The 25,155-nt window shown below is 42.7% G+C and overlaps 1 protein-coding gene across 1 annotated transcript in view; it reads right to left on the reverse strand.

Annotated features, from left to right (window-relative positions):
• The window catches only part of LOC106611959 (AF4/FMR2 family member 2-like), a 336,588-nt gene that overhangs the window by 65,791 nt on the left and 245,642 nt on the right, over positions 1-25,155 (reverse strand). The window contains exon 10 of the mRNA XM_014212678.3: positions 6,779-6,816. Coding sequence (XP_014068153.1) covers positions 6,779-6,816 — 38 coding nt within the window. The remainder of the gene's footprint in view (positions 1-6,778; positions 6,817-25,155) is intronic.

Here is a 25,155-nt window from a genome sequence, read left to right on the forward strand (position 1 = left end):
CACCACCATCACTATAATATACTGTCATTTGGCTGAGGAAAATCTAGCAATGATCACCTCTTTAAATAGCCTAAACTTGTATAATTAATCAGTGAATGCATTCAATAATATTGTTCCTTTTGGTGGGAGCCTGGGTGTATACACGCATTACACACATGAATGGTACTGTAGAATTTGAACTGTGTGCACAACTCAGGGGGATGAAAGGTCTGTTGGATAATGGATTCTGGGAGCAGAATGAGTATCTGTACCCTGAGAGCTCTTATAAGGTAAGGGGCGGTTTGGTGATGAGGAGCTGCATGTAGGGGTTGTGTGTAGCGTTAGGGGTTGTGTGTAAAATTAGTGGTTGTGTGTAGCGCCAGGGGTTGTGTGTAGCGTCAGGGGTTGTGTGTAGAATTAGTGGTTGTGTGTAGTGCCAAGGGTTGTGTGTAATGTTAGGGGTTGAGTGTCGTGTTAGGGGTTGTGTTTTAGTATAAGTGGTTGTGTGTAGTGCTAGGGTTGTGTGTAATGTTAGGGGTTGTGTAGTATTAGTGGTTGTGTGTAGTGCTAGGGGTTGTGTGTAGTGTTATGGGGTTGTGTGTAGTATTAGGGGTTGTGTGTAGTGTTATGGGGTTCGGTGTGGTATTACTGGTTGTGTGTAGTATTAGAGGTTGTGTGTAATGATAGGGGTTGTGTGTAGTATTAGGGGTTGTGTGTAGTGCTAGGGGTTGTGTGTAGTATTAGGGGTTGTGTGTAGTATTAGGGGTTGTGTGTAGTATTAGGGGCTGTGTGTAGTATTAGGGGTTGTGTGTAGTATTAGGGGTTCAAATCAAATCAAATCAAATGTATTTATATAGCCCTTCTTACATCAGCTGATATCTCAAAGTGCTGTACAGAAACCCAGCCTAAAACCCCAAACAGCAAGCAATGCAGGTGTAGTATTAGGGGTTGTGTGTAATGATAGGGGTTGTGTGTAGTATTAGGGGTTGTGTGTAATGATAGGGGTTGTGTGTAGTATTAGGGGTTGTGTGTAGTGCTAGGGGTTGTGTGTAGTGCTAGGGGTTGTGTGTAGTGCTAGGGGTTGTGTGTCGTGTTAGGGGTTGTGTGTAGTATTGGGGTTGTGTGTAGTATTAGGAGTTGTGTGTAGTGCTAGGGGTTGTGTGTAGTATTAGGGGTTGTGTGTCGTGTTAGGGTTTGTGTGTAGTATTGGGGTTGTGTGTAGTATTAGGAGTTGTGTGTAGTGCTAGGGGTTGTGTGTAGTATTAGGGGTTGTGTGTCGTGTTAGGGTTTGTGTGTAGTATTGGGGTTGTGTGTAGTATTAGGAGTTGTGTGTAGTATTAGGGGTTTATGTAGTGCTAGTGGCTGTGTGTTGTGTTATGGGGTTGTGTGTAGTATTATTGGTTGTGTTTAGTAATAGATGTTGCGTGTGTAATGTTAAGGGATGTGTGTAGTATTAGGGTTGTGTGTAGTGCTAAGGGTTTTGTGTAGTGTTAGGGGTTTTGTGTAGTTCTAGGGGCTGTGTGTAGTGATATGGGGTTGTGTGTAGAGCTAGGGGCTGTGTGTAGTGTTATGGGGTTGTGTGTAGTATTGGGTTTGTGTGAAGTGTTAAGGGTTCTGTGTAGTATTAGGGGTTGTGTGTCGTGTTAGGGGTTGTGTGTCATGCTAGGGGTTGGATGTAGTGTTAGGGGTTGTGTGTAGTATTAGGGGTTGTGTGTAGTATTAACGGGTGTGTGTAGTATTAGGGGTTGTGTATAGTGCTAGGGGTTGTGTGTAGTGTTATGGGTTGTGTGTAGTAATGGGGTTGTGTGTAGTATTACGGGTTGTGTGTAGTATTAGGGGTTGTGTGTAGTGTTAGGGTTGTGTGTAATGTTAGGGGTTGTGTGTAGTCTTAGGGATTGTGTTTAGTGCTCTGGGTTGTGTGTAGTATTAGGGGTTGTGTGTAGTGTTAGGGATTGTGTCTAGTATTAGCGGTTGTGTGTAGTATTAGGGGTTGTGTATAGTATTAGGGGTTGTGTGCAGTGCTAGGGGCTGTGTGTAGTGGTTTGGGGTTGTGTGTAGTGTTAGGGTTGTGTGTAGTGTTAGGGTTGTGTGTAATGTTAGGGGTTGTGTGTAGTCTTAGGGATTGTGTTTAGTGCTCTGGGTTGTGTGTAGTATTAGGGGTTGTGTGTAGTGTTTGGGATTGTGTGTAGTGCTAGGGGTTGTGTGTAGTGTTATGGGGTTGTGTGTAGTGTTATGGGGTTATGTGTAGTGCTATCAGGTTGTGTGTAGTATTAGGGGTTGTGTGTAGTACTAGGGGTTGTCTGTAGTGCAAGGGGTTGTGTGTAGTGTCATGGGGCTGTGTGTAGTGCTATGGAGTTGTATGTAGTGTTAGGGGTTGTGAATAGAGCTTGGGGTTGTGTGTAGTACTAGGGGTTGTGTGTAGTGTTTGTGGTTGGGTGTAGTATTAGGGGTTGTGTGTAGTGCTAGGGGTTGTGTGTAGTATTAGGGGTTGTGTGTAGTTTCAGGAGTTGTGTGTAGTATTATGGGTTGTGTGTAGTGCTAGGGGTTGTGTATAGCATTAGGAGTTGTGTGTAGTAGTGCTGGATAGTATACAGTGCATTTGGAAAGTATTCAAACCACATTTTCTTAGTTGCAGCCTTATTCTTAAATGGATTCAATAATTTTTTTCCCCTTATCAATCTACACACACTAACCCATAATGACAAAGCAAAATCTGTTTTTGCAACAAACAAAAACATAAAACTGAAATATCAGATTTACATACGTTTTCAGACCCTTTACTCAGTACTTTGTTGAAGCATCTTTGGCAGCGATTACAGCTTCGAGTCTTACATTTAAGTCTTCTTGGGTATGACGCCACAAGCTTGGCACACCTGTATTTGGGGAGTTTCTCTCATTCTTCTCTGTAGATCCTCTCAAGGTCTGTCGGGTTGGATGGGGAGCGTCGCTGCTCAGCTATTTTCAGGTCTCTCCAGAGATGTTCGGTCAGGTTCAAGACCGGGCTCAAGCTGGGCCACTCAATGACATTTGGGGGGTACTACTAGGGGGCTGTCCGAGGTAGCTTGTGGGTAGCTTTCTTCTGTGTATGTGTGTATGTATATACAGTTGAAGTCGGAAGTTTACATACACTTAGGTTGGAGTCATTAGAACTTGTTTTTCAACCACTCCACAAATTTCTTGTTAACAAACTAGTTTTGGCAAGTCGGTTAGGACATCTACATTCTGCATGACAAGTAATTTTTCCAAAAATTGCTTACAGACAGATTATTTCACTTATAATTCACTGCATCACAATTCTAGTGGGTCAGAAGTTTACATACACTAAGTTGACTGTGCCTTTAAACAGCTTGGAGAATTCCAGAAAATGATGTCATGGCTTTAGAAGATTCTGATAGACTAATTGACATAATTTGAGTCAATTGAAGGTGTACCTGTGGATGTATTTAAAATTGTAGACCTCCACAAGTCTGGTTCATCCATGGGAGCAATTTCCAAATGCCTGAAAGTACCACGTTCATCTGTACAAACAATAGTACGCAAGTATAAACAACATGGGACCACGCAGCCATCATACCGCTCAGGAAGGAGACGCGTTCTGTCTCCTAGAGATGAACATGCCTTGGTGCGAAAAGTGCAAATCAATCCCAGAACAACAACAAAGGACCTTGTGAAGATGCTGGAGGAAACAGGTACAAAAGTATCTATATCCACAGTAAAACGAGTCCTATATCGACATAACCTGAAAGGCCGCTCAGCAAGGAAGAAGCCACTGCTCCAAAACCGCCATAAAAAAGCCAGACTATGGTTTCCAACTGCACATGGGGACAAAGATCATACTTTTTGGAGAAATATCCTCTGGTCTGATGAAACAAAAATAGAACTGTTTGGCCATAATGACCATCGTTATGTTTGGAGGAAAAAGGGGGAGGCTTGCAAGCCGAAGAACACCATCCCAACCGTGAAGTACGGGGGTGGCAGCATCATATTGTGGGGTTGCTTTGCTGCAGGAGGGACTGGTGCACTTCACAAAATAGATGGCAACATGAGGATGGAAAATTATGTGGATATAGTGAAGCAACATATTAAGACGTGAGTCAGGAAGTTAAAGCTTGGACGCAAATGAGTCTTCCAAATGGACATTGACCCCAAGCATACTTCCAAAGTTGTGGCAAAATGGCTTAAGGACAGCAAAGTCAAGGTATTGGAGTGGCCATCACAAAGCCCTGACCCCAATCCTATAGAAAATGTGTGGGCAGAACTGAAAAAGTGTGTGCGAGCAAGGAGGCCTACAAACCTGACTCAGTTACACCAGCTCTGTCAGGAGGAATGGGCCAAAATTCACCCAACTTATTGTGGGAAGCTTGTGGAAGGCTACCCGAAATGATGTTTGACCCAAGTTAAACAATTTAAAGGCAATGCTACCAAATACTAATTGAGAGTATGTAAACTTCTGACCCACTGGGAATGTGATGAAAGAAATAAAAGCTGAAATAAATCATTCTCTCTACTATTTGTCTGACATTCAAATTCTTAAAATAAAGTGGTAATCCTAACTGACCTAAGACAGGGCATTTTTACGAGGATTAAATGTCAGGAATGTTGAAAAACTGAGTTTAAATGTATTTGGCTAAGGTGTATGTAAACCTCCGACTTCAACTGTATATGTGTGTGTGTGTGCGTGTATGTGTAAGCCTAAATAAGTTCAGGAGTAAAAATGTGCTTAACAAGTCACATAATAATTTGCATGGACTCACTCTGTGTGCATTAATAGTATTTAACATCATATTTAAATGACTACCCCATCTCTGTACCCCACACACACAATTATCTGTTAGGTCCCTCAGTCGAGCAGTGAATTTCAAACACAGATTCAACCACAAAGACCAGGGAGGTTTTCCAATGCCTCGCAAAGAAGGGCACCTATTGGTAGATGGGTAAAACAATTTTTTTTGCAGTTATTTATTACAATTTGGAAGGTGTATCAATACACCCAGTCACTATAAAGATACAGGTGTCCTGCCTAACTCATTTGCTGGAGAGGAAGGAATTTGCTCAGGAATTTCACCATGAGGCTAATGGTAACTTTAAAACAGTTACAGAGTTTAATGGCTGTGATAGGACAAAACTGAGGATGGATCAGCAACATTGTAGATACTTCACAATACTAACATAAATGACAGAGTGATACGAATGTAGCCTGTACAGAATACAACTTTTCCAAAACATGCATCCTGTTTGCAATAAGGCACTAAAGTAAAACTGCCAAAAAATGTTGGGGGCAAATCCAACACGACACATCATTGAATACCAGTTTTCATATTTTCAAACATGGCGTTGGCTGCATCATGTTATGGGTATTATTGTAATTATTAAGGACTGGGGAGTTTTTCAGGATAAAAAAATAAATGGAATGGAGCTAACCAGGAAAACCTGGTTCCAACAGACACCTAAAACTCAAAGCCAAATATACACTGGAGTTGCTTACCAAGACAAGATTGAATGTTCCTGAGTGGCCTAGTTACAGTTTTTACTTAAATTGGCTTAAAAATCTATGGCAAGACTTGAAAAATGGCTATCTTGCAAGGATCAACAACAAACTTGACAGAGCTTATAGAATTAAAAAAGAAACATTTGCAAATATTTTACAATCCAGGTGTGCAAAGCTCTTAGAGACTCACAGCTGTATCACTGCCAAAAGGGATTCTAACATGTATTGATTCAGGTGTGTGAATACTTATGTAAATCAATTTTTTCTGTATTTAATATTCCAATAAATTTGCAAAAATGTCAAAAAACATGTTTTCACTTTGTCAATATGGGGTATTGTGTGTAGATGAGTGAGAAAAAAAAATATATTTAATCCATTTTGAAATCCGTCTGTAACACAAAAAAAATGGCAATAATTTAAGAGGTATGAATAATTTCTGAAGGCACTGTAGGTGCGCGAGCGTGTGTGTGTGTGTGTGTGTGTGCGCGTGTGTGCATGCGTGTATGTGTGCACACACATGAGTGTGTGTGTGTGTGTGTGTTGTTCCAGGGGTGGCATAGCCGGGGGAGTGCTCGCAGCATCTCCAGTCCCAGAGTCACTTTCTGAGAAAGAGCTGGAGGCCATGTTTCACGCTGTCTTCCTTAATGAGCCCATTCACACAGCAGCCATAATACTCCCATGATTAGAGATGATAGAACACCCATACTTCTCCTGCTCCATGCATATTAATGCACTCAGACTGGGGAGCCCGACAAGGTGTCAACCCGCGCAGCTCTGCTCTGCTCCACACAGGGGAGAAAAACTGCTTCAGGCCTGCGGGTCATATAATATCTAAACCGATAAAATAAAATGCTAGCAGTATTTAAATTTAGTACATCCTCTGTGCTACTTTTCTACACGATTATTATTCATGAAGAACAGCCACTGGATCACACCTCGTAGTTGTGTGTGTATACGGCAGGCAATTATACATTTCTATACTTAGCCTGTTTTCTCCCTCTCTGTTAAATTCTACAGTGTAGTAATTTCAATATGCTGACGATAAACGTCATCTTCACACTCTAAATCATGTATCTTTACAATTACAACACACCGGAGAAAGATACATGTAATTAAACTATACAGAGCAATGATCTGAAGAAGTGTGATATAAACAGTTACTGATTACATATCTGTGTGCAGAAGTGATAATTTGCAACCCCTTACGCAAAGAACAGGATGTAATACAATCCAATACCATGCATTGCAATAATATGCATTACAGTGACACTTCCACACAATGCTGTGGGTTCATCATGATCTGCCACTTACCTGAGAGGTGTACTTCTGGGCTTGGGCTTCTCAGCTCCCTGTGAAAACAGTAACACAACACAGTCCTGTTAGTTGATGTACAGAACAGAACATGCAGTATGTGATGGATAGTGATACCCATCTCTCTGGACCACTGAGAGATCAGCACAAATAGACCCAAACTGGAGGAAGGATAACAGGAGGGATGAATCCCGGCCCAGGATGAAATAAATCAGCCTCATCATGATGACTACAGATAGGCACTCAAACTTGCACTTTCCTCTTTGTCTGTTTCGTCTGTTCATCCCCCCGTTCTCTTTGAATGGAGGAATGTGAATGATTAAAGAGATCAGTGAGGCGTACACCGCTCAATCAATGCTGGTTGGAGGAAAAAACAACTGTGTGATTTCTAAGGATGGGTTTTTAGAGACCAAGTAGAGTAACAAAGAGGGTTTTAGAGACCTACTAGAGTAGCAGGGACCTACAACAGTAGCAGAGAGGGTTTTAGAGATCTACTACACTAGCAGAGAGGGTTTTAGAGACCTACCATATTAACAGAGAGGGTTTTAGAGACCTACCAGATTAGCAGAGAGGGTTTTAGAGACCTACCAGATTATGAGAGAGGGTTTTAGAGACCTACTACAGTAGCAGAGAGGGTTTTAGAGACCTACCAGATTAACAGAGAGGGATTTAGAGTCCTACCAGATTAGCAGAGAGGGTTTTAGAGACCTACCAGATTAGCAGAGTGGGTTTTAGAGACCTACTACAGTAGCATAGAGGGTTTTAGAGACCTACCATATTAGCAGAGAGGGTTTTAGAGACCTAACACATTAGCAGAGAGGGTTTTAGAGACCTACTACAGTAGCAGAGAGGGTTTTAGAGACCTACCAGATTAGCAGAGAGGGTTTTAGAGACCTACCAGATTAGCAGAGAGGGTTTTAGAGACCTACTACAGTAGCAGAGAGGGTTTTAGAGACCTACCAGATTAACAGAGAGGGATTTAGAGACCTACCAGATTAGCAGAGAGGGTATTAGAGACCTACCAGATTAGCAGAGTAGGTTTTAGAGACAGACTACAGTAGCATAGAGGGTTTTAGAGACCTACCATATTAACAGAGAGGGTTTTAGAGACCTACCAGATTAGCAGAGAGGGTTTTAGAGACCTACTACAGTAGCAGAGAGGGTTTTAGAGACCTACCAGATTAGCAGAGAGGGTTTTAGAGACCTACCAGATTAGCAGAGAGGGTTTTAGAGACCTACTACAGTAGCAGAGAGGGTTTTAGAGCCCTACCAGATTAACAGAGAGGGATTTAGAGACCTACCAGATTAGCAGAGAGGGTTTAGAGACCTACCAGATTAGCAGAGTGGGTTTTAGAGACCTACTACAGTAGCATAGAGGGTTTTAGAGACCTACCATATTAACAGAGAGGGTTTTAGAGACCTACCAGATTAGCAGAGAGGGTTTTAGAGACCTACCATATTAACAGAGAGGGTTTTAGAGACCTACCAGATTAGCAGAGAGGGTTTTAGAGACCTACTACAGTAGCAGAGAGGGTTTTAGAGACCTACCATATTAACAGAGAGGGTTTTAGAGACCTACCAGATTAGCAGAGAGGGTTTTAGAGACCTACTACAGTAGCAGAGAGGGTTTTAGAGACCTACCAGATTAGCAGAGAGGGTTTTAGAGACCTACCAGATTAGCAGAGAGGGTTTTAGAGACCTACTACAGTAGCAGAGAGGGTTTTAGAGCCCTACCAGATTAACAGAGAGGGATTTAGAGACCTACCAGATTAGCAGAGAGGGTTTAGAGACCTACCAGATTAGCAGAGTGGGTTTTAGAGACCTACTACAGTAGCATAGAGGGTTTTAGAGACCTACCATATTAACAGAGAGGGTTTTAGAGACCTACCAGATTAGCAGAGAGGGTTTTAGAGACCTAACAGATTAGCAGAGAGGGTTTTAGAGACCTACCAGATTAGCAGAGAGAGTTTTAGAGACCTACTACAGTAGCAGAGAGGGTTTTAGAGACCTACCAGATTAACAGAGAGTGATTTAGAGACCTACCAGATTAGCAGAGAGGCTTTTAGAGACCTACTACAGTAGCATAGAGGGTTTTAGAGACCTACCATATTAACAGAGAGGGTTTTAGAGACCTACCAGATTAGCAGAGAGGGTTTTAGAGACCTACTACAGTAGCAGAGAGGGTTTTAGAGAACTACCATATTAACAGAAAGGGTTTTAGAGACCTACCAGATTGGCAGAGAGGGTTTTAGAGACCTACTACAGTAGCAGAGAGGGTTTTAGAGAACTACCATATTAACAGAGAGGGTTTTAGAGACCTACCAGATTAGCAGAGAGGGTTTTAGAGACCTACTACAGTAGCAGAGATGGTTTTAGAGAACTACCATATTAACAGAGAGGGTTTTAGAGACCTACCAGATTAGCAGAGAGGGTTTTAGAGACCTACCAGATTAGCAGAGAGGGTTTTAGAGACCTACTACAGTAGCAGAGAGGGTTTTAGAGACCTACCAGATTAACAGAGAGGGATTTAGAGACCTACCAGATTAGCAGAGAGAGTTTTAGAGACCTACTACAGTAGCAGAGAGGGTTTTAGAGACCTACCAGATTAACAGAGAGTGATTTAGAGACCTACCAGATTAGCAGAGTGGGTTTTAGAGACCTACCAGATTATGAGAGAGGGTTTTAGAGACCTACTACAGTAGCAGAGAGGGTTTTAGAGACCTACCAGATTAACAGAGAGAGATTTAGAGACCTACCAGATTAGCAGAGAGGGTTTTAGAGACCTACCAGATTAGCAGAGTGGGTTTTAGAGACCTACTACAGTAGCATAGAGGGTTTTAGAGACCTACCATATTAACAGAGAGGGTTTTAGAGACCTACCAGATTAGCAGAGAGGGTTTTAGAGACCTACTACAGTAGCAGAGAGGGTTTTAGAGCCCTACCAGATTAGCAGAGAGGGTTTTAGAGACCTACCAGATTAGCAGAGAGGGTTTTAGAGACCTACTACAGTAGCAGAGAGGGTTTTAGAGACCTACCAGATTAACAGAGAGGGATTTAGAGACATACCAGATTAGCAGAGAGGGTTTTAGAGACCTACCAGATTAGCAGAGTAGGTTTTAGAGACAGACTACAGTAGCATAGAGGGTTTTAGAGACCTACCATATTAACAGAGAGGGTTTTAGAGACCTACCAGATTAGCAGAGAGGGTTTTAGAGACCTACTACAGTAGCAGAGAGGGTTTTAGAGACCTACCAGATTAGCAGAGAGGGTTTTAGAGACCTACAAGATTAGCAGAGAGGGTTTTAGAGACCTACTACAGTAGCAGAGAGGGTTTTAGAGCCCTACCAGATTAACAGAGAGGGATTTAGAGACCTACCAGATTAGCAGAGAGGGTTTAGAGACCTACCAGATTAGCAGAGTGGGTTTTAGAGACCTACTACAGTAGCATAGAGGGTTTTAGAGACCTACCATATTAACAGAGAGGGTTTTAGAGACCTACCAGATTAGCAGAGAGGGTTTTAGAGACCTACCAGATTAGCAGAGAGGGTTTTAGAGACCTACCAGATTAGCAGAGAGAGTTTTAGAGACCTACTACAGTAGCAGAGAGGGTTTTAGAGACCTACCAGATTAACAGAGAGTGATTTAGAGACCTACCAGATTAGCAGAGAGGCTTTTAGAGACCTACTACAGTAGCATAGAGGGTTTTAGAGACCTACCATATTAACAGAGAGGGTTTTAGAGACCTACCAGATTAGCAGAGAGGGTTTTAGAGACCTACTACAGTAGCAGAGAGGGTTTTAGAGAACTACCATATTAACAGAGAGGGTTTTAGAGACCTACCAGATTGGCATAGAGGGTTTTAGAGACCTACTACAGTAGCAGAGAGGGTTTTAGAGAACTACCATATTAACAGAGAGGGTTTTAGAGACCTACCAGATTAGCAGAGAGGGTTTTAGAGACCTACTACAGTAGCAGAGATGGTTTTAGAGAACTACCAGATTAGCAGAGAGGGTTTTAGAGACCTACCAGATTAGCAGAGAGGGTTTTAGAGACCTACTACAGTAGCAGAGAGGGTTTTAGAGACCTACCAGATTAACAGAGAGGGATTTAGAGACCTACCAGATTAGCAGAGAGGGTTTTAGAGACCTAACAGATTAGCGTAGTGGGTATTAGAGACCTACTACAGTAGAATAGAGGGTTTTAGAGACCTACCATATTAACAGAGAGGGTTTTAGAGACCTACCAGATTAGCAGAGTGGGTTTTAGAGACCTACTACAGTAGCATAGAGGGTTTTAGAGACCTACCATATTAACAGAGAGGGTTTTAGAGACCTACCAGATTAGCAAAGAGGGTTTTAGAGACCTACTACAGTAGCAGAGAGGGTTTTAGAGACCTACCAGATTAGCAGAGAGCGTTTTAGAGACCTACCAGATTAGCAGAGAGGGTTTTAGAGACCTACTACAGTAGCAGAGAGGGTTTTAGAGACCTACCAGATTAACAGAGAGGGATTTAGAGACCTACCAGATTAGCAGAGAGGGTTTTAGAGACCTACCAGATTAGCAGAGTAGGTTTTAGAGACCGACTACAGTAGCATAGAGGGTTTTAGAGACCTACCATATTAACAGAGAGGGTTTTAGAGACCTACCAGATTAGCAGAGAGGGTTTTAGAGACCTAGTACAGTAGCAGAGAGGGTTTTAGAGACCTACCAGATTAGCAGAGAGGGTTTTAGAGACCTACCAGATTAGCAGAGAGGGTTTTAGAGACCTACTACAGTAGGAGAGAGGGTTTTAGAGACCTACCAGATTAACAGAGAGGGATTTAGAGACCTACCAGATTAGCAGAGAGGGTTTAGAGACCTACCAGATTAGCAGAGTGGGTTTTAGAGACCTACTACAGTAGCATAGAGGGTTTTAGAGACCTACCATATTAACAGAGAGGGTTTTAGAGACCTACCAGATTAGCAGAGAGGGTTTTAGAGACCTACTACAGTAGCAGAGAGGGTTTTAGAGACCTATCAGATTAGCAGAGAGGGTTTTAGAGAGCTACCAGATTAGCAGAGAGTTTTAGAGACCTACTACAGTAGCAGAGAGGGTTTTAGAGACCTACCAGATTAACAGAGAGGGATTTAGAGACCTACCAGATTAGCAGAGAGGGTTTTAGAGACCTAACAGATTAGCAGAGTGGGTTTTAGAGACCTACTACAGTAGCATAGAGGGTTTTAGAGACCTACCATATTAACAGAGAGGGTTTTAGAGACCTACTACAGTAGCAGAGAGGGTTTTAGAGAACTACCATATTAACAGAGAGGGTTTTAGAGACCTACCAGATTGGCAGAGAGGGTTTTAGAGACCTACTACAGTAGCAGAGAGGGTTTTAGAGAACTACCATATTAACAGAGAGGGATTTAGAGACCTACCAGATTAGCAGAGAGGGTATTAGAGACCTACCAGATTAGCAGAGTAGGTTTTAGAGACAGACTACAGTAGCATAGAGGGTTTTAGAGACCTACCATATTAACAGAGAGGGTTTTAGAGACCTACCAGATTAGCAGAGAGGGTTTTAGAGACCTACTACAGTAGCAGAGAGGGTTTTAGAGACCTACCAGATTAGCAGAGAGGGTTTTAGAGACCTACCAGATTAGCAGAGAGGGTTTTAGAGACCTACTACAGTAGCAGAGAGGGTTTTAGAGCCCTACCAGATTAACAGAGAGGGATTTAGAGACCTACCAGATTAGCAGAGAGGGTTTAGAGACCTACCAGATTAGCAGAGTGGGTTTTAGAGACCTACTACAGTAGCATAGAGGGTTTTAGAGACCTACCATATTAACAGAGAGGGTTTTAGAGACCTACCAGATTAGCAGAGAGGGTTTTAGAGACCTACCATATTAACAGAGAGGGTTTTAGAGACCTACCAGATTAGCAGAGAGGGTTTTAGAGACCTACTACAGTAGCAGAGAGGGTTTTAGAGACCTACCATATTAACAGAGAGGGTTTTAGAGACCTACCAGATTAGCAGAGAGGGTTTTAGAGACCTACTACAGTAGCAGAGAGGGTTTTAGAGAACTACCATATTAACAGAGAGGGTTTTAGAGACCTACCAGATTAGCAGAGAGGGTTTTAGAGACCTACTACAGTAGCAGAGATGGTTTTAGAGAACTACCATATTAACAGAGAGGGTTTTAGAGACCTACCAGATTAGCAGAGAGGGTTTTAGAGACCTACCAGATTAGCAGAGAGGGTTTTAGAGACCTACTACAGTAGCAGAGAGGGTTTTAGAGACCTACCAGATTAACAGAGAGGGATTTAGAGACCTACCAGATTAGCAGAGAGAGTTTTAGAGACCTACTACAGTAGCAGAGAGGGTTTTAGAGACCTACCAGATTAACAGAGAGTGATTTAGAGACCTACCAGATTAGCAGAGTGGGTTTTAGAGACCTACCAGATTATGAGAGAGGGTTTTAGAGACCTACTACAGTAGCAGAGAGGGTTTTAGAGACCTACCAGATTAACAGAGAGAGATTTAGAGACCTACCAGATTAGCAGAGAGGGTTTTAGAGACCTACCAGATTAGCAGAGTGGGTTTTAGAGACCTACTACAGTAGCATAGAGGGTTTTAGAGACCTACCATATTAACAGAGAGGGTTTTAGAGACCTACCAGATTAGCAGAGAGGGTTTTAGAGACCTACTACAGTAGCAGAGAGGGTTTTAGAGCCCTACCAGATTAGCAGAGAGGGTTTTAGAGACCTACCAGATTAGCAGAGAGGGTTTTAGAGACCTACTACAGTAGCAGAGAGGGTTTTAGAGACCTACCAGATTAACAGAGAGGGATTTAGAGACATACCAGATTAGCAGAGAGGGTTTTAGAGACCTACCAGATTAGCAGAGTAGGTTTTAGAGACAGACTACAGTAGCATAGAGGGTTTTAGAGACCTACCATATTAACAGAGAGGGTTTTAGAGACCTACCAGATTAGCAGAGAGGGTTTTAGAGACCTACTACAGTAGCAGAGAGGGTTTTAGAGACCTACCAGATTAGCAGAGAGGGTTTTAGAGACCTACAAGATTAGCAGAGAGGGTTTTAGAGACCTACTACAGTAGCAGAGAGGGTTTTAGAGCCCTACCAGATTAACAGAGAGGGATTTAGAGACCTACCAGATTAGCAGAGAGGGTTTAGAGACCTACCAGATTAGCAGAGTGGGTTTTAGAGACCTACTACAGTAGCATAGAGGGTTTTAGAGACCTACCATATTAACAGAGAGGGTTTTAGAGACCTACCAGATTAGCAGAGAGGGTTTTAGAGACCTACCAGATTAGCAGAGAGGGTTTTAGAGACCTACCAGATTAGCAGAGAGAGTTTTAGAGACCTACTACAGTAGCAGAGAGGGTTTTAGAGACCTACCAGATTAACAGAGAGTGATTTAGAGACCTACCAGATTAGCAGAGAGGCTTTTAGAGACCTACTACAGTAGCATAGAGGGTTTTAGAGACCTACCATATTAACAGAGAGGGTTTTAGAGACCTACCAGATTAGCAGAGAGGGTTTTAGAGACCTACTACAGTAGCAGAGAGGGTTTTAGAGAACTACCATATTAACAGAGAGGGTTTTAGAGACCTACCAGATTGGCATAGAGGGTTTTAGAGACCTACTACAGTAGCAGAGAGGGTTTTAGAGAACTACCATATTAACAGAGAGGGTTTTAGAGACCTACCAGATTAGCAGAGAGGGTTTTAGAGACCTACTACAGTAGCAGAGATGGTTTTAGAGAACTACCAGATTAGCAGAGAGGGTTTTAGAGACCTACCAGATTAGCAGAGAGGGTTTTAGAGACCTACTACAGTAGCAGAGAGGGTTTTAGAGACCTACCAGATTAACAGAGAGGGATTTAGAGACCTACCAGATTAGCAGAGAGGGTTTTAGAGACCTAACAGATTAGCGTAGTGGGTATTAGAGACCTACTACAGTAGAATAGAGGGTTTTAGAGACCTACCATATTAACAGAGAGGGTTTTAGAGACCTACCAGATTAGCAGAGTGGGTTTTAGAGACCTACTACAGTAGCATAGAGGGTTTTAGAGACCTACCATATTAACAGAGAGGGTTTTAGAGACCTACCAGATTAGCAAAGAGGGTTTTAGAGACCTACTACAGTAGCAGAGAGGGTTTTAGAGACCTACCAGATTAGCAGAGAGCGTTTTAGAGACCTACCAGATTAGCAGAGAGGGTTTTAGAGACCTACTACAGTAGCAGAGAGGGTTTTAGAGACCTACCAGATTAACAGAGAGGGATTTAGAGACCTACCAGATTAGCAGAGAGGGTTTTAGAGACCTACCAGATTAGCAGAGTAGGTTTTAGAGACCGACTACAGTAGCATAGAGGGTTTTAGAGACCTACCATATTAACAGAGAGGGTTTTAGAGACCTACCAGATTAGCAGAGAGGGTTTTAGAGACCTAGTACAGTAGCAGAGAGGGTTTTAGAGACCTACCAGATTAGCAGAGAGGGTTTTAGAGACCTACCAGATTAGCAGAGAGGGTTTTAGAGACCTACTACAGTAGGAGAGAGGGTTTTAGAGACCTACCAGATTAACAGAGAGGGATTTAGAGACCTACCAGATTAGCAGAGAGGGTTTAGAGACCTACCAGATTAGCAGAGTGGGTTTTAGAGACCTACTACAGTAGCATAGAGGGTTTTAGAGACCTACCATATTAACAGAGAGGGTTTTAGAGACCTACCAGATTAGCAGAGAGGGTTTTAGAGACCTACTACAGTAGCAGAGAGGGTTTTAGAGACCTATCAGATTAGCAGAGAGGGTTTTAGAGAGCTACCAGATTAGCAGAGAGTTTTAGAGACCTACTACAGTAGCAGAGAGGGTTTTAGAGACCTACCAGATTAACAGAGAGGGATTTAGAGACCTACCAGATTAGCAGAGAGGGTTTTAGAGACCTAACAGATTAGCAGAGTGGGTTTTAGAGACCTACTACAGTAGCATAGAGGGTTTTAGAGACCTACCATATTAACAGAGAGGGTTTTAGAGACCTACTACAGTAGCAGAGAGGGTTTTAGAGAACTACCATATTAACAGAGAGGGTTTTAGAGACCTACCAGATTGGCAGAGAGGGTTTTAGAGACCTACTACAGTAGCAGAGAGGGTTTTAGAGAACTACCATATTAACAGAGAGGGTTTTAGAGACCTACCAGATTAGCAGAGAGGGTTTTAGAGACCTACTACAGTAGCAGAGATGGTTTTAGAGAACTACCATATTAACAGAGAGGGTTTTAGAGACCTACCAGATTAGCAGAGAGGGTTTTAGAGACCTACCAGATTAGCAGAGAGGGTTTTAGAGACCTACTACAGTAGCAGAGAGGGTTTTAGAGACCTACCAGATTAACAGAGAGGGATTTAGAGACCTACCAGATTAGCAGAGAGAGTTTTAGAGACCTACTACAGTAGCAGAGAGGGTTTTAGAGACCTACCAGATTAACAGAGAGTGATTTAGAGACCTACCAGATTAGCAGAGTGGGTTTTAGAGACCTACCAGATTATGAGAGAGGGTTTTAGAGACCTACTACAGTAGCAGAGAGGGTTTTAGAGACCTACCAGATTAACAGAGAGGGATTTAGAGACCTACCAGATTAGCAGAGAGGGTTTTAGAGACCTACCAGATTAGCAGAGTGGGTTTTAGAGACCTACTACAGTAGCATAGAGGGTTTTAGAGACCTACCATATTAACAGAGAGGGTTTTAGAGACCTACCAGATTAGCAGAGAGGGTTTTAGAGACCTACTACAGTAGCAGAGAGGGTTTTAGAGACCTACCAGATTAGCAGAGAGGGTTTTAGACACCTACCAGATTAGCAGAGAGGGTTTTAGAGACCTACTACAGTAGCAGAGAGGGTTTTAGAGACCTACCAGATTAACAGAGAGGGATTTAGAGACCTACCAGATTAGCAGAGAGGGTTTTAGAGACCTACCAGATTAGCAGAGTAGGTTTTAGAGACAGACTACAGTAGCATAGAGGGTTTTAGAGACCTACCATATTAACAGAGAGGGTTTTAGAGACCTACCAGATTAGCAGAGAGGGTTTTAGAGACCTACTACAGTAGCAGAGAGGGTTTTAGAGACCTACCAGATTAGCAGAGAGGGTTTTAGAGACCTACCAGATTAGCAGAGAGGGTTTTAGAGACCTACTACAGTAGCAGAGAGGGTTTTAGAGCCCTACCAGATTAACAGAGAGGGATTTAGAGACCTACCAGATTAGCAGAGAGGGTTTAGAGACCTACCAGATTAGCAGAGTGGGTTTTAGAGACCTACTACAGTAGCATAGAGGGTTTTAGAGACCTACCATATTAACAGAGAGGGTTTTAGAGACCTACCAGATTAGCAGAGAGGGTTTTAGAGACCTACTACAGTAGCAGAGAGGGTTTTAGAGACCTATCAGATTAGCAGAGAGGGTTTTAGAGAGCTACCAGATTAGCAGAGAGTTTTAGAGACCTACTACAGTAGCAGAGAGGGTTTTAGAGACCTACCAGATTAACAGAGAGGGATTTAGAGACCTACCAGATTAGCAGAGAGGGTTTTAGAGACCTAACAGATTAGCAGAGTGGGTTTTAGAGACCTACTACAGTAGCATAGAGGGTTTTAGAGACCTACCATATTAACAGAGAGGGTTTTAGAGACCTACTACAGTAGCAGAGAGGGTTTTAGAGAACTACCATATTAACAGAGAGGGTTTTAGAGACCTACCAGATTGGCAGAGAGGGTTTTAGAGACCTACTACAGTAGCAGAGAGGGTTTTAGAGAACTACCATATTAACAGAGAGGGTTTTAGAGACCTACCAGATTAGCAGAGAGGGTTTTAGAGACCTACTACAGTAGCAGAGATGGTTTTAGAGAACTACCATATTAACAGAGAGGGTTTTAGAGACCTACCAGATTAGCAGAGAGGGTTTTAGAGACCTACCAGATTAGCAGAGAGGGTTTTAGAGACCTACTACAGTAGCAGAGAGGGTTTTAGAGACCTACCAGATTAGCAGAGAGGGTTTTAGAGACCTACCAGATTAGCAGAGAGGGTTTTAGAGACCTACTACAGTAGCAGAGAGGGTTTTAGAGCCCTACCAGATTAACAGAGAGGGATTTAGAGACCTACCAGATTAGCAGAGAGGGGTTAGAGACCTACCAGATTAGCAGAGTGGGTTTTAGAGACCTACTACAGTAGCATAGAGGGTTTTAGAGACCTACCATATTAACAGAGAGGGTTTTAGAGACCTACCAGATTAGCAGAGAGGGTTTTAGAGACCTACTACAGTAGCAGAGAGGGTTTTAGAGACCTATCAGATTAGCAGAGAGGGTTTTAGAGAGCTACCAGATTAGCAGAGAGTTTTAGAGACCTACTACAGTAGCAGAGAGGGTTTTAGAGACCTACCAGATTAACAGAGAGGGATTTAGAGACCTACCAGATTAGCAGAGAGGGTTTTAGAGACCTAACAGATTAGCAGAGTGGGTTTTAGAGACCTACTACAGTAGCATAGAGGGTTTTAGAGACCTACCATATTAACAGAGAGGGTTTTAGAGACCTACTACAGTAGCAGAGAGGGTTTTAGAGAACTACCATATTAACAGAGAGGGTTTTAGAGACCTACCAGATTGGCAGAGAGGGTTTTAGAGACCTACTACAGTAGCAGAGAGGGTTTTAGAGAACTACCATATTAACAGAGAGGGTTTTAGAGACCTACCAGATTAGCAGAGAGGGTTTTAGAGACCTACTACAGTAGCAGAGATGGTTTTAGAGAACTACCATATTAACAGAGAGGGTTTTAGAGACCTACCAGATTAGCAGAGAGGGTTTTAGAGACCTACCAGATTAGCAGAGAGGGTTTTAGAGACCTACTACAGTAGCAGAGAGGGTTTTAGAGACCTACCAGATTAACAGAGAGGGATTTAGAGACCTACCAGATTAGCAGAGAGAGTTTTAGAGACCTACTACAGTAGCAGAGAGGGTTTTAGAGACCTACCAGATTAGCAGAGTGGGTTTTAGAGACCTACCAGATTATGAGAGAGGGTTTTAGAGACCTACTACAGTAGCAGAGAGGGTTTTAGAGACCTACCAGATTAACAGAGAGGGATTTAGAGACCTACCAGATTAGCAGAGAGGGTTTTAGAGACCTACCAGATTAGCAGAGTGGGTTTTAGAGACCTACTACAGTAGCATAGAGGGTTTTAGAGACCTACCATATTAACAGAGAGGGTTTTAGAGACCTACCAGATTAGCAGAGAGGGTTTTAGAGACCTACTACAGTAGCAGAGAGGGTTTTAGAGACCTACCAGATTAGCAGAGAGGGTTTTAGACACCTAACAGATTAGCAGAGAGGGTTTTAGAGACCTACTACAGTAGCAGAGAGGGTTTTAGAGACCTACCAGATTAACAGAGAGGGATTTAGAGACCTACCAGATTAGCAGAGAGGGTTTTAGAGACCTACCAGATTAGCAGAGTAGGTTTTAGAGACAGACTACAGTAGCATAGAGGGTTTTAGAGACCTACCATATTAACAGAGAGGGTTTTAGAGACCTACCAGATTAGCAGAGAGGGTTTTAGAGACCTACTACAGTAGCAGAGAGGGTTTTAGAGACCTACCAGATTAGCAGAGAGGGTTTTAGAGACCTACCAGATTAGCAGAGAGGGTTTTAGAGACCTACTACAGTAGCAGAGAGGGTTTTAGAGCCCTACCAGATTAACAGAGAGGGATTTAGAGACCTACCAGATTAGCAGAGAGGGTTTAGAGACCTACCAGATTAGCAGAGTGGGTTTTAGAGACCTACTACAGTAGCATAGAGGGTTTTAGAGACCTACCATATTAACAGAGAGGGTTTTAGAGACCTACCAGATTAGCAGAGAGGGTTTTAGAGACCTACCAGATTAGCAGAGAGGGTTTTAGAGACCTACCAGATTAGCAGAGAGAGTTTTAGAGACCTACTACAGTAGCAGAGAGGGTTTTAGAGACCTACCAGATTAACAGAGAGTGATTTAGAGACCTACCAGATTAGCAGAGAGGCTTTTAGAGACCTACTACAGTAGCATAGAGGGTTTTAGAGACCTACCATATTAACAGAGAGGGTTTTAGAGACCTACCAGATTAGCAGAGAGGGTTTTAGAGACCTACTACAGTAGCAGAGAGGGTTTTAGAGAACTACCATATTAACAGAGAGGGTTTTAGAGACCTACCAGATTGGCAGAGAGGGTTTTAGAGACCTACTACAGTAGCAGAGAGGGTTTTAGAGAACTACCATATTAACAGAGAGGGTTTTAGAGACCTACCAGATTAGCAGAGAGGGTTTTAGAGACCTACTACAGTAGCAGAGATGGTTTTAGAGAACTACCATATTAACAGAGAGGGTTTTAGAGACCTACCAGATTAGCAGAGAGGGTTTTAGAGACCTACCAGATTAGCAGAGAGGGTTTTAGAGACCTACTACAGTAGCAGAGAGGGTTTTAGAGACCTACCAGATTAACAGAGAGGGATTTAGAGACCTACCAGATTAGCAGAGAGAGTTTTAGAGACCTAATACAGTAGCAGAGAGGGTTTTAGAGACCTACCAGATTAACAGAGAGTGATTTAGAGACCTACCAGATTAGCAGAGTGGGTTTTAGAGACCTACTACAGTAGCATAGAGGGTTTTAGAGACCTACCATATTAACAGAGAGGTTTTTAGAGACCTACCAGTTTAGCAGAGAGGGTTTTAGAGACCTACTACAGTAGCAGAGAGGGTTTTAGAGAACTACCATATTAACAGAGTGGGTTTTAGAGACCTACCAGATTGGCAGAGAGGGTTTTAGAGACCTACTACAGTAGCAGAGAGGGTTTTAGAGAACTACCATATTAACAGAGAGGGTTTTAGAGACCTACCAGATTAGCAGAGAGGGTTTTAGAGACCTACTACAGTAGCAGAGATGGTTTTAGAGAACTACCATATTAACAGAGAGGGTTTTAGAGACCTACCAGATTAGCAGAGAGGGTTTTAGAGACCTACCAGATTAGCAGAGAGGGTTTTAGAGACCTACTACAGTAGCAGAGAGGGTTTTAGAGACCTACCAGATTAACAGAGAGGGATTTAGAGACCTACCAGATTAGCAGAGAGGGTTTTAGAGACCTACCAGATTAGCGTAGTGGGTTTTAGAGACCTACTACAGTAGCATAGAGGGTTTTAGAGACCTACCATATTAACAGAGAGGGTTTTAGAGACCTACCAGATTAGAAGAGTGGGTTTTAGAGACCTACTACAGTAGCATAGAGGGTTTTAGAGACCTACCATATTAACAGAGAGGGTTTTAGAGACCTACCAGATTAGCAAAGAGGGTTTTAGAGACCTACTACAGTAGCAGAGAGGGTTTTAGAGACCTACCAGATTAGCAGAGAGCGTTTTAGAGACCTACCAGATTAGCAGAGAGGGTTTTAGAGACCTACTACAGTAGCAGAGAGGGTTTTAGAGACCTACCAGATTAACAGAGAGGGATTTAGAGACCTACCAGATTAGCAGAGAGGGTTTTAGAGACCTACCAGATTAGCAGAGTAGGTTTTAGAGACCGACTACAGTAGCATATAGGGTTTTAGAGACCTACCATATTAACAGAGAGGGTTTTAGAGACCTACCAGATTAGCAGAGAGGGTTTTAGAGACCTAGTACAGTAGCAGAGAGGGTTTTAGAGACCTACCAGATTAGCAGAGAGGGTTTTAGAGACCTACTACAGTAGGAGAGAGGGTTTTAGAGACCTACCAGATTAACAGAGAGGGATTTAGAGACCTACCAGATTAGCAGAGAGGGTTTAGAGACCTACCAGATTAGCAGAGTGGGTTTTAGAGACCTACTACAGTAGCATAGAGGGTTTTAGAGACCTACCATATTAACAGAGAGGGTTTTAGAGACCTACCAGATTAGCAGAGAGGGTTTTAGAGACCTACTACAGTAGCAGAGAGGGTTTTAGAGACCTACCAGATTAGCAGAGAGGGTTTTAGAGAGCTACCAGATTAGCAGAGAGAGTTTTAGAGACCTACTAAAGTAGCAGAGAGGGTTTTAGAGACCTACCAGATTAACAGAGAGGGATTTAGAGACCTACCAGATTAGCAGAGAGGGTTTTAGAGACCTAACAGATTAGCAGAGTGGGTTTTAGAGACCTACTACAGTAGCATAGAGGGTTTTAGAGACCTACCATATTAACAGAGAGTGTTTTAGAGACCTACCAGATTAGCAGAGAGGGTTTTAGAGACCTACTACAGTAGCAGAGAGGGTTTTAGAGAACTACCATATTAACAGAGAGGGTTTTAGAGACCTACCAGATTGGCAGAGAGGGTTTTAGAGACCTACCAGATTAGCAGAGAGGGTTTTAGAGACCTACCAGATTGGCAGAGAGGGTTTTAGAGACCTACCATATTAACAGAGAGTGTTTTAGAGACCTACCAGATTAGCAGAGAGGGTTTTAGAGACCTACTACAGTAGCAGAGAGGGTTTTAGAGAACTACCATATTAACAGAGAGGGTTTTAGAGACCTACCAGATTGGCAGAGAGGGGTTTAGAGACCTACCAGATTAACAGAGAGGGATTTAGAGACCTACCAGAAAAGCAGAGAGGGTTTTAGAGACCTACCAGATTAGCGTAGTGGGTTTTAGAGACCTACTACAGTAGCATAGAGGGTTTTAGAGACCTACCATATTAACAGAGAGGGTTTTAGAGACCTACCAGATTAGCAGAGAGGGTTTTAGAGAACTACTACAGTAGCAGAGAGGGTTTTAGAGACCTACCAGATTAGCAGAGAGCGTTTTAGAGACCTACCAGATTAGCAGAGAGGGTTTTAGAGACCTACTACAGTAGCAGAGAGGGTTTTAGAGACCTACCAGATTAACAGAGAGGGATTTAGAGACCTACCAGATTAGCAGAGAGGGTTTTAGAGACCTACCAGATTAGCAGAGTAGGTTTTAGAGACCGACTACAGTAGCATAGAGGGTTTTAGAGACCTACCATATTAACAGAGAGGGTTTTAGAGACCTACCAGATTAGCAGAGAGGGTTTTAGAGACCTACTACAGTAGCAGAGAGGGTTTTAGAGACCTACCAGATTAACAGAGAGGGATTTAGAGACCTACCAGATTAGCAGAGAGGGTTTTAGAGACCTACCAGATTAGCAGAGTGGGTTTTAGAGACCTACTACAGTAGCATAGAGGGTTTTAGAGACCTACCATATTAACAGAGAGGGTTTTAGAGACCTACCAGATTAGCAGAGAGGGTTTTAGAGACCTACTACAGTAGCAGAGAGGGTTTTAGAGACCTACCGGATTAGCAGAGAGGGTTTTAGAGACCTACCAGATTAGCAGAGAGGGTTTTAGAGACCTACGACAGTAGCAGAGATGGTTTTAGAGAACTACCATATTAACAGATAGGGTTTTAGAGACCTACCAGATTAGCAGAGAGGGTTTTAGAGACCTACCAGATTAGCAGAGAGGGTTTTAGAGACCTACTACAGTAGCAGAGAGGGTTTTAGAGACCTACCAGATTAACAGAGAGGGATTTAGAGACCTACCAGATTAGCAGAGAGGGTTTTAGAGACCTACCAGATTAGCGTAGTGGGTTTTAGAGACCTACTACAGTAGCATAGAGGGTTTTAGAGACCTACCATATTAACAGAGAGGGTTTTAGAGACCTACCAGATTAGCAGAGAGGGTTTTAGAGACCTACTACAGTAGCAGAGAGGGTTTTAGAGACCTACCAGATTAGCAGAGAGCGTTTTAGAGACCTACCAGATTAGCAGAGAGGGTTTTAGAGACCTACTACAGTAGCAGAGAGGGTTTTAGAGACCTACCAGATTAGCAGAGAGGGTTTTAGAGACCTACTACAGTAGCAGAGAGGGTTTTAGAGACCTACCAGATTAACAGAGAGGGTTTTAGAGACCTACCAGATTAGCAGAGAGGGTTTTAGAGACCTACTACAGTAGCAGAGAGGGTTTTAGAGACCTACCAGATTAACAGAGAGTGATTTAGAGACCTACCAGATTAGCAGAGAGGGAATTAGAGACCTACCAGATTAGCAGAGTGGGTTTTAGAGACCTACTACAGTAGCAGAGAGGGTTTTAGAGACCTACCAGATTAACAGAGAGGGATTTAGAGACCTACCAGATTAGCAGAGAGGGTTTAGAGACCTACCAGATTAGCAGAGTGGGTTTTAGAGACCTACTACAGTAGCATAGAGGGTTTTAGAGACCTACCATATTAACAGAGAGGGTTTTAGAGACCTACCAGATTAGCAGAGAGGGTTTTAGAGACCTACTACAGTAGCAGAGAGGGTTTTAGAGACCTACCAGATTAGCAGAGAGGGTTTTAGAGAGCTACCAGATTAGCAGAGAGAGTTTTAGAGACCTACTACAGTAGCAGAGAGGGTTTTAGAGACCTACCAGATTAACAGAGAGGGATTTAGAGACCTACCAGATTAGCAGAGAGGGTTTTAGAGACCTAACAGATTAGCAGAGTGGGTTTTAGAGACCTACTACAGTAGCATAGAGGGTTTTAGAGATCTACCATATTAACAGAGAGTGTTTTAGAGACCTACCAGATTAGCAGAGAGGGTTTTAGAGACCTACTACAGTAGCAGAGAGGGTTTTAGAGAACTACCATATTAACAGAGAGGGTTTTAGAGACCTACCAGATTGGCAGAGAGGGTTTTAGAGACCTACTACAGTAGCAGAGAGGGTTTTAGAGAACTACCATATTAACAGAGAGGGTTTTAGAGACCTACCAGATTAGCAGAGAGGGTTTTAGAGACCTACTACAGTAGCAGAGATGGTTTTAGAGAACTACCATATTAACAGAGAGGGTTTTAGAGACCTACCAGATTAGCAGAGAGGGTTTTAGAGACCTACCAGATTAACAGAGAGGGATTTAGAGACCTACCAGATTAGCAGAGAGGGTTTAGAGACCTACCAGATTAGCAGAGTGGGTTTTAGAGACCTACTACAGTAGCATAGAGGGTTTTAGAGACCTACCATATTAACAGAGAGGGTTTTAGAGACCTACCAGATTAGCAGAGAGGGTTTTAGAGACCTAGAACAGTAGCAGAGAGGGTTTTACAGACCTACCAGATTAGCAGAGAGGGTTTTAGAGACCTACCAGATTAGCAGAGAGAGTTTTAGAGACCTACTACAGTAGCAGAGAGGGTTTTAGAGACCTACCAGATTAACAGAGAGGGATTTAGAGACCTACCAGATTAGCAGAGAGGGTTTTAGAGACCTACCAGATTAGCAGAGTGGGTTTTAGAGACCTTCTACAGTAGCATAGAGGGTTTTAGAGACCTACCATATTAACAGATAGTGTTTTAGAGACCTACTAAATTAGCAGAGAGG

The sequence above is a fragment of the Salmo salar genome, chromosome 09, assembly GCF_965601325.2.
Source record: "Salmo salar chromosome 09, fSalSal1, whole genome shotgun sequence".
Classification (NCBI taxonomy): Eukaryota; Metazoa; Chordata; class Actinopteri; order Salmoniformes; family Salmonidae; genus Salmo; species Salmo salar.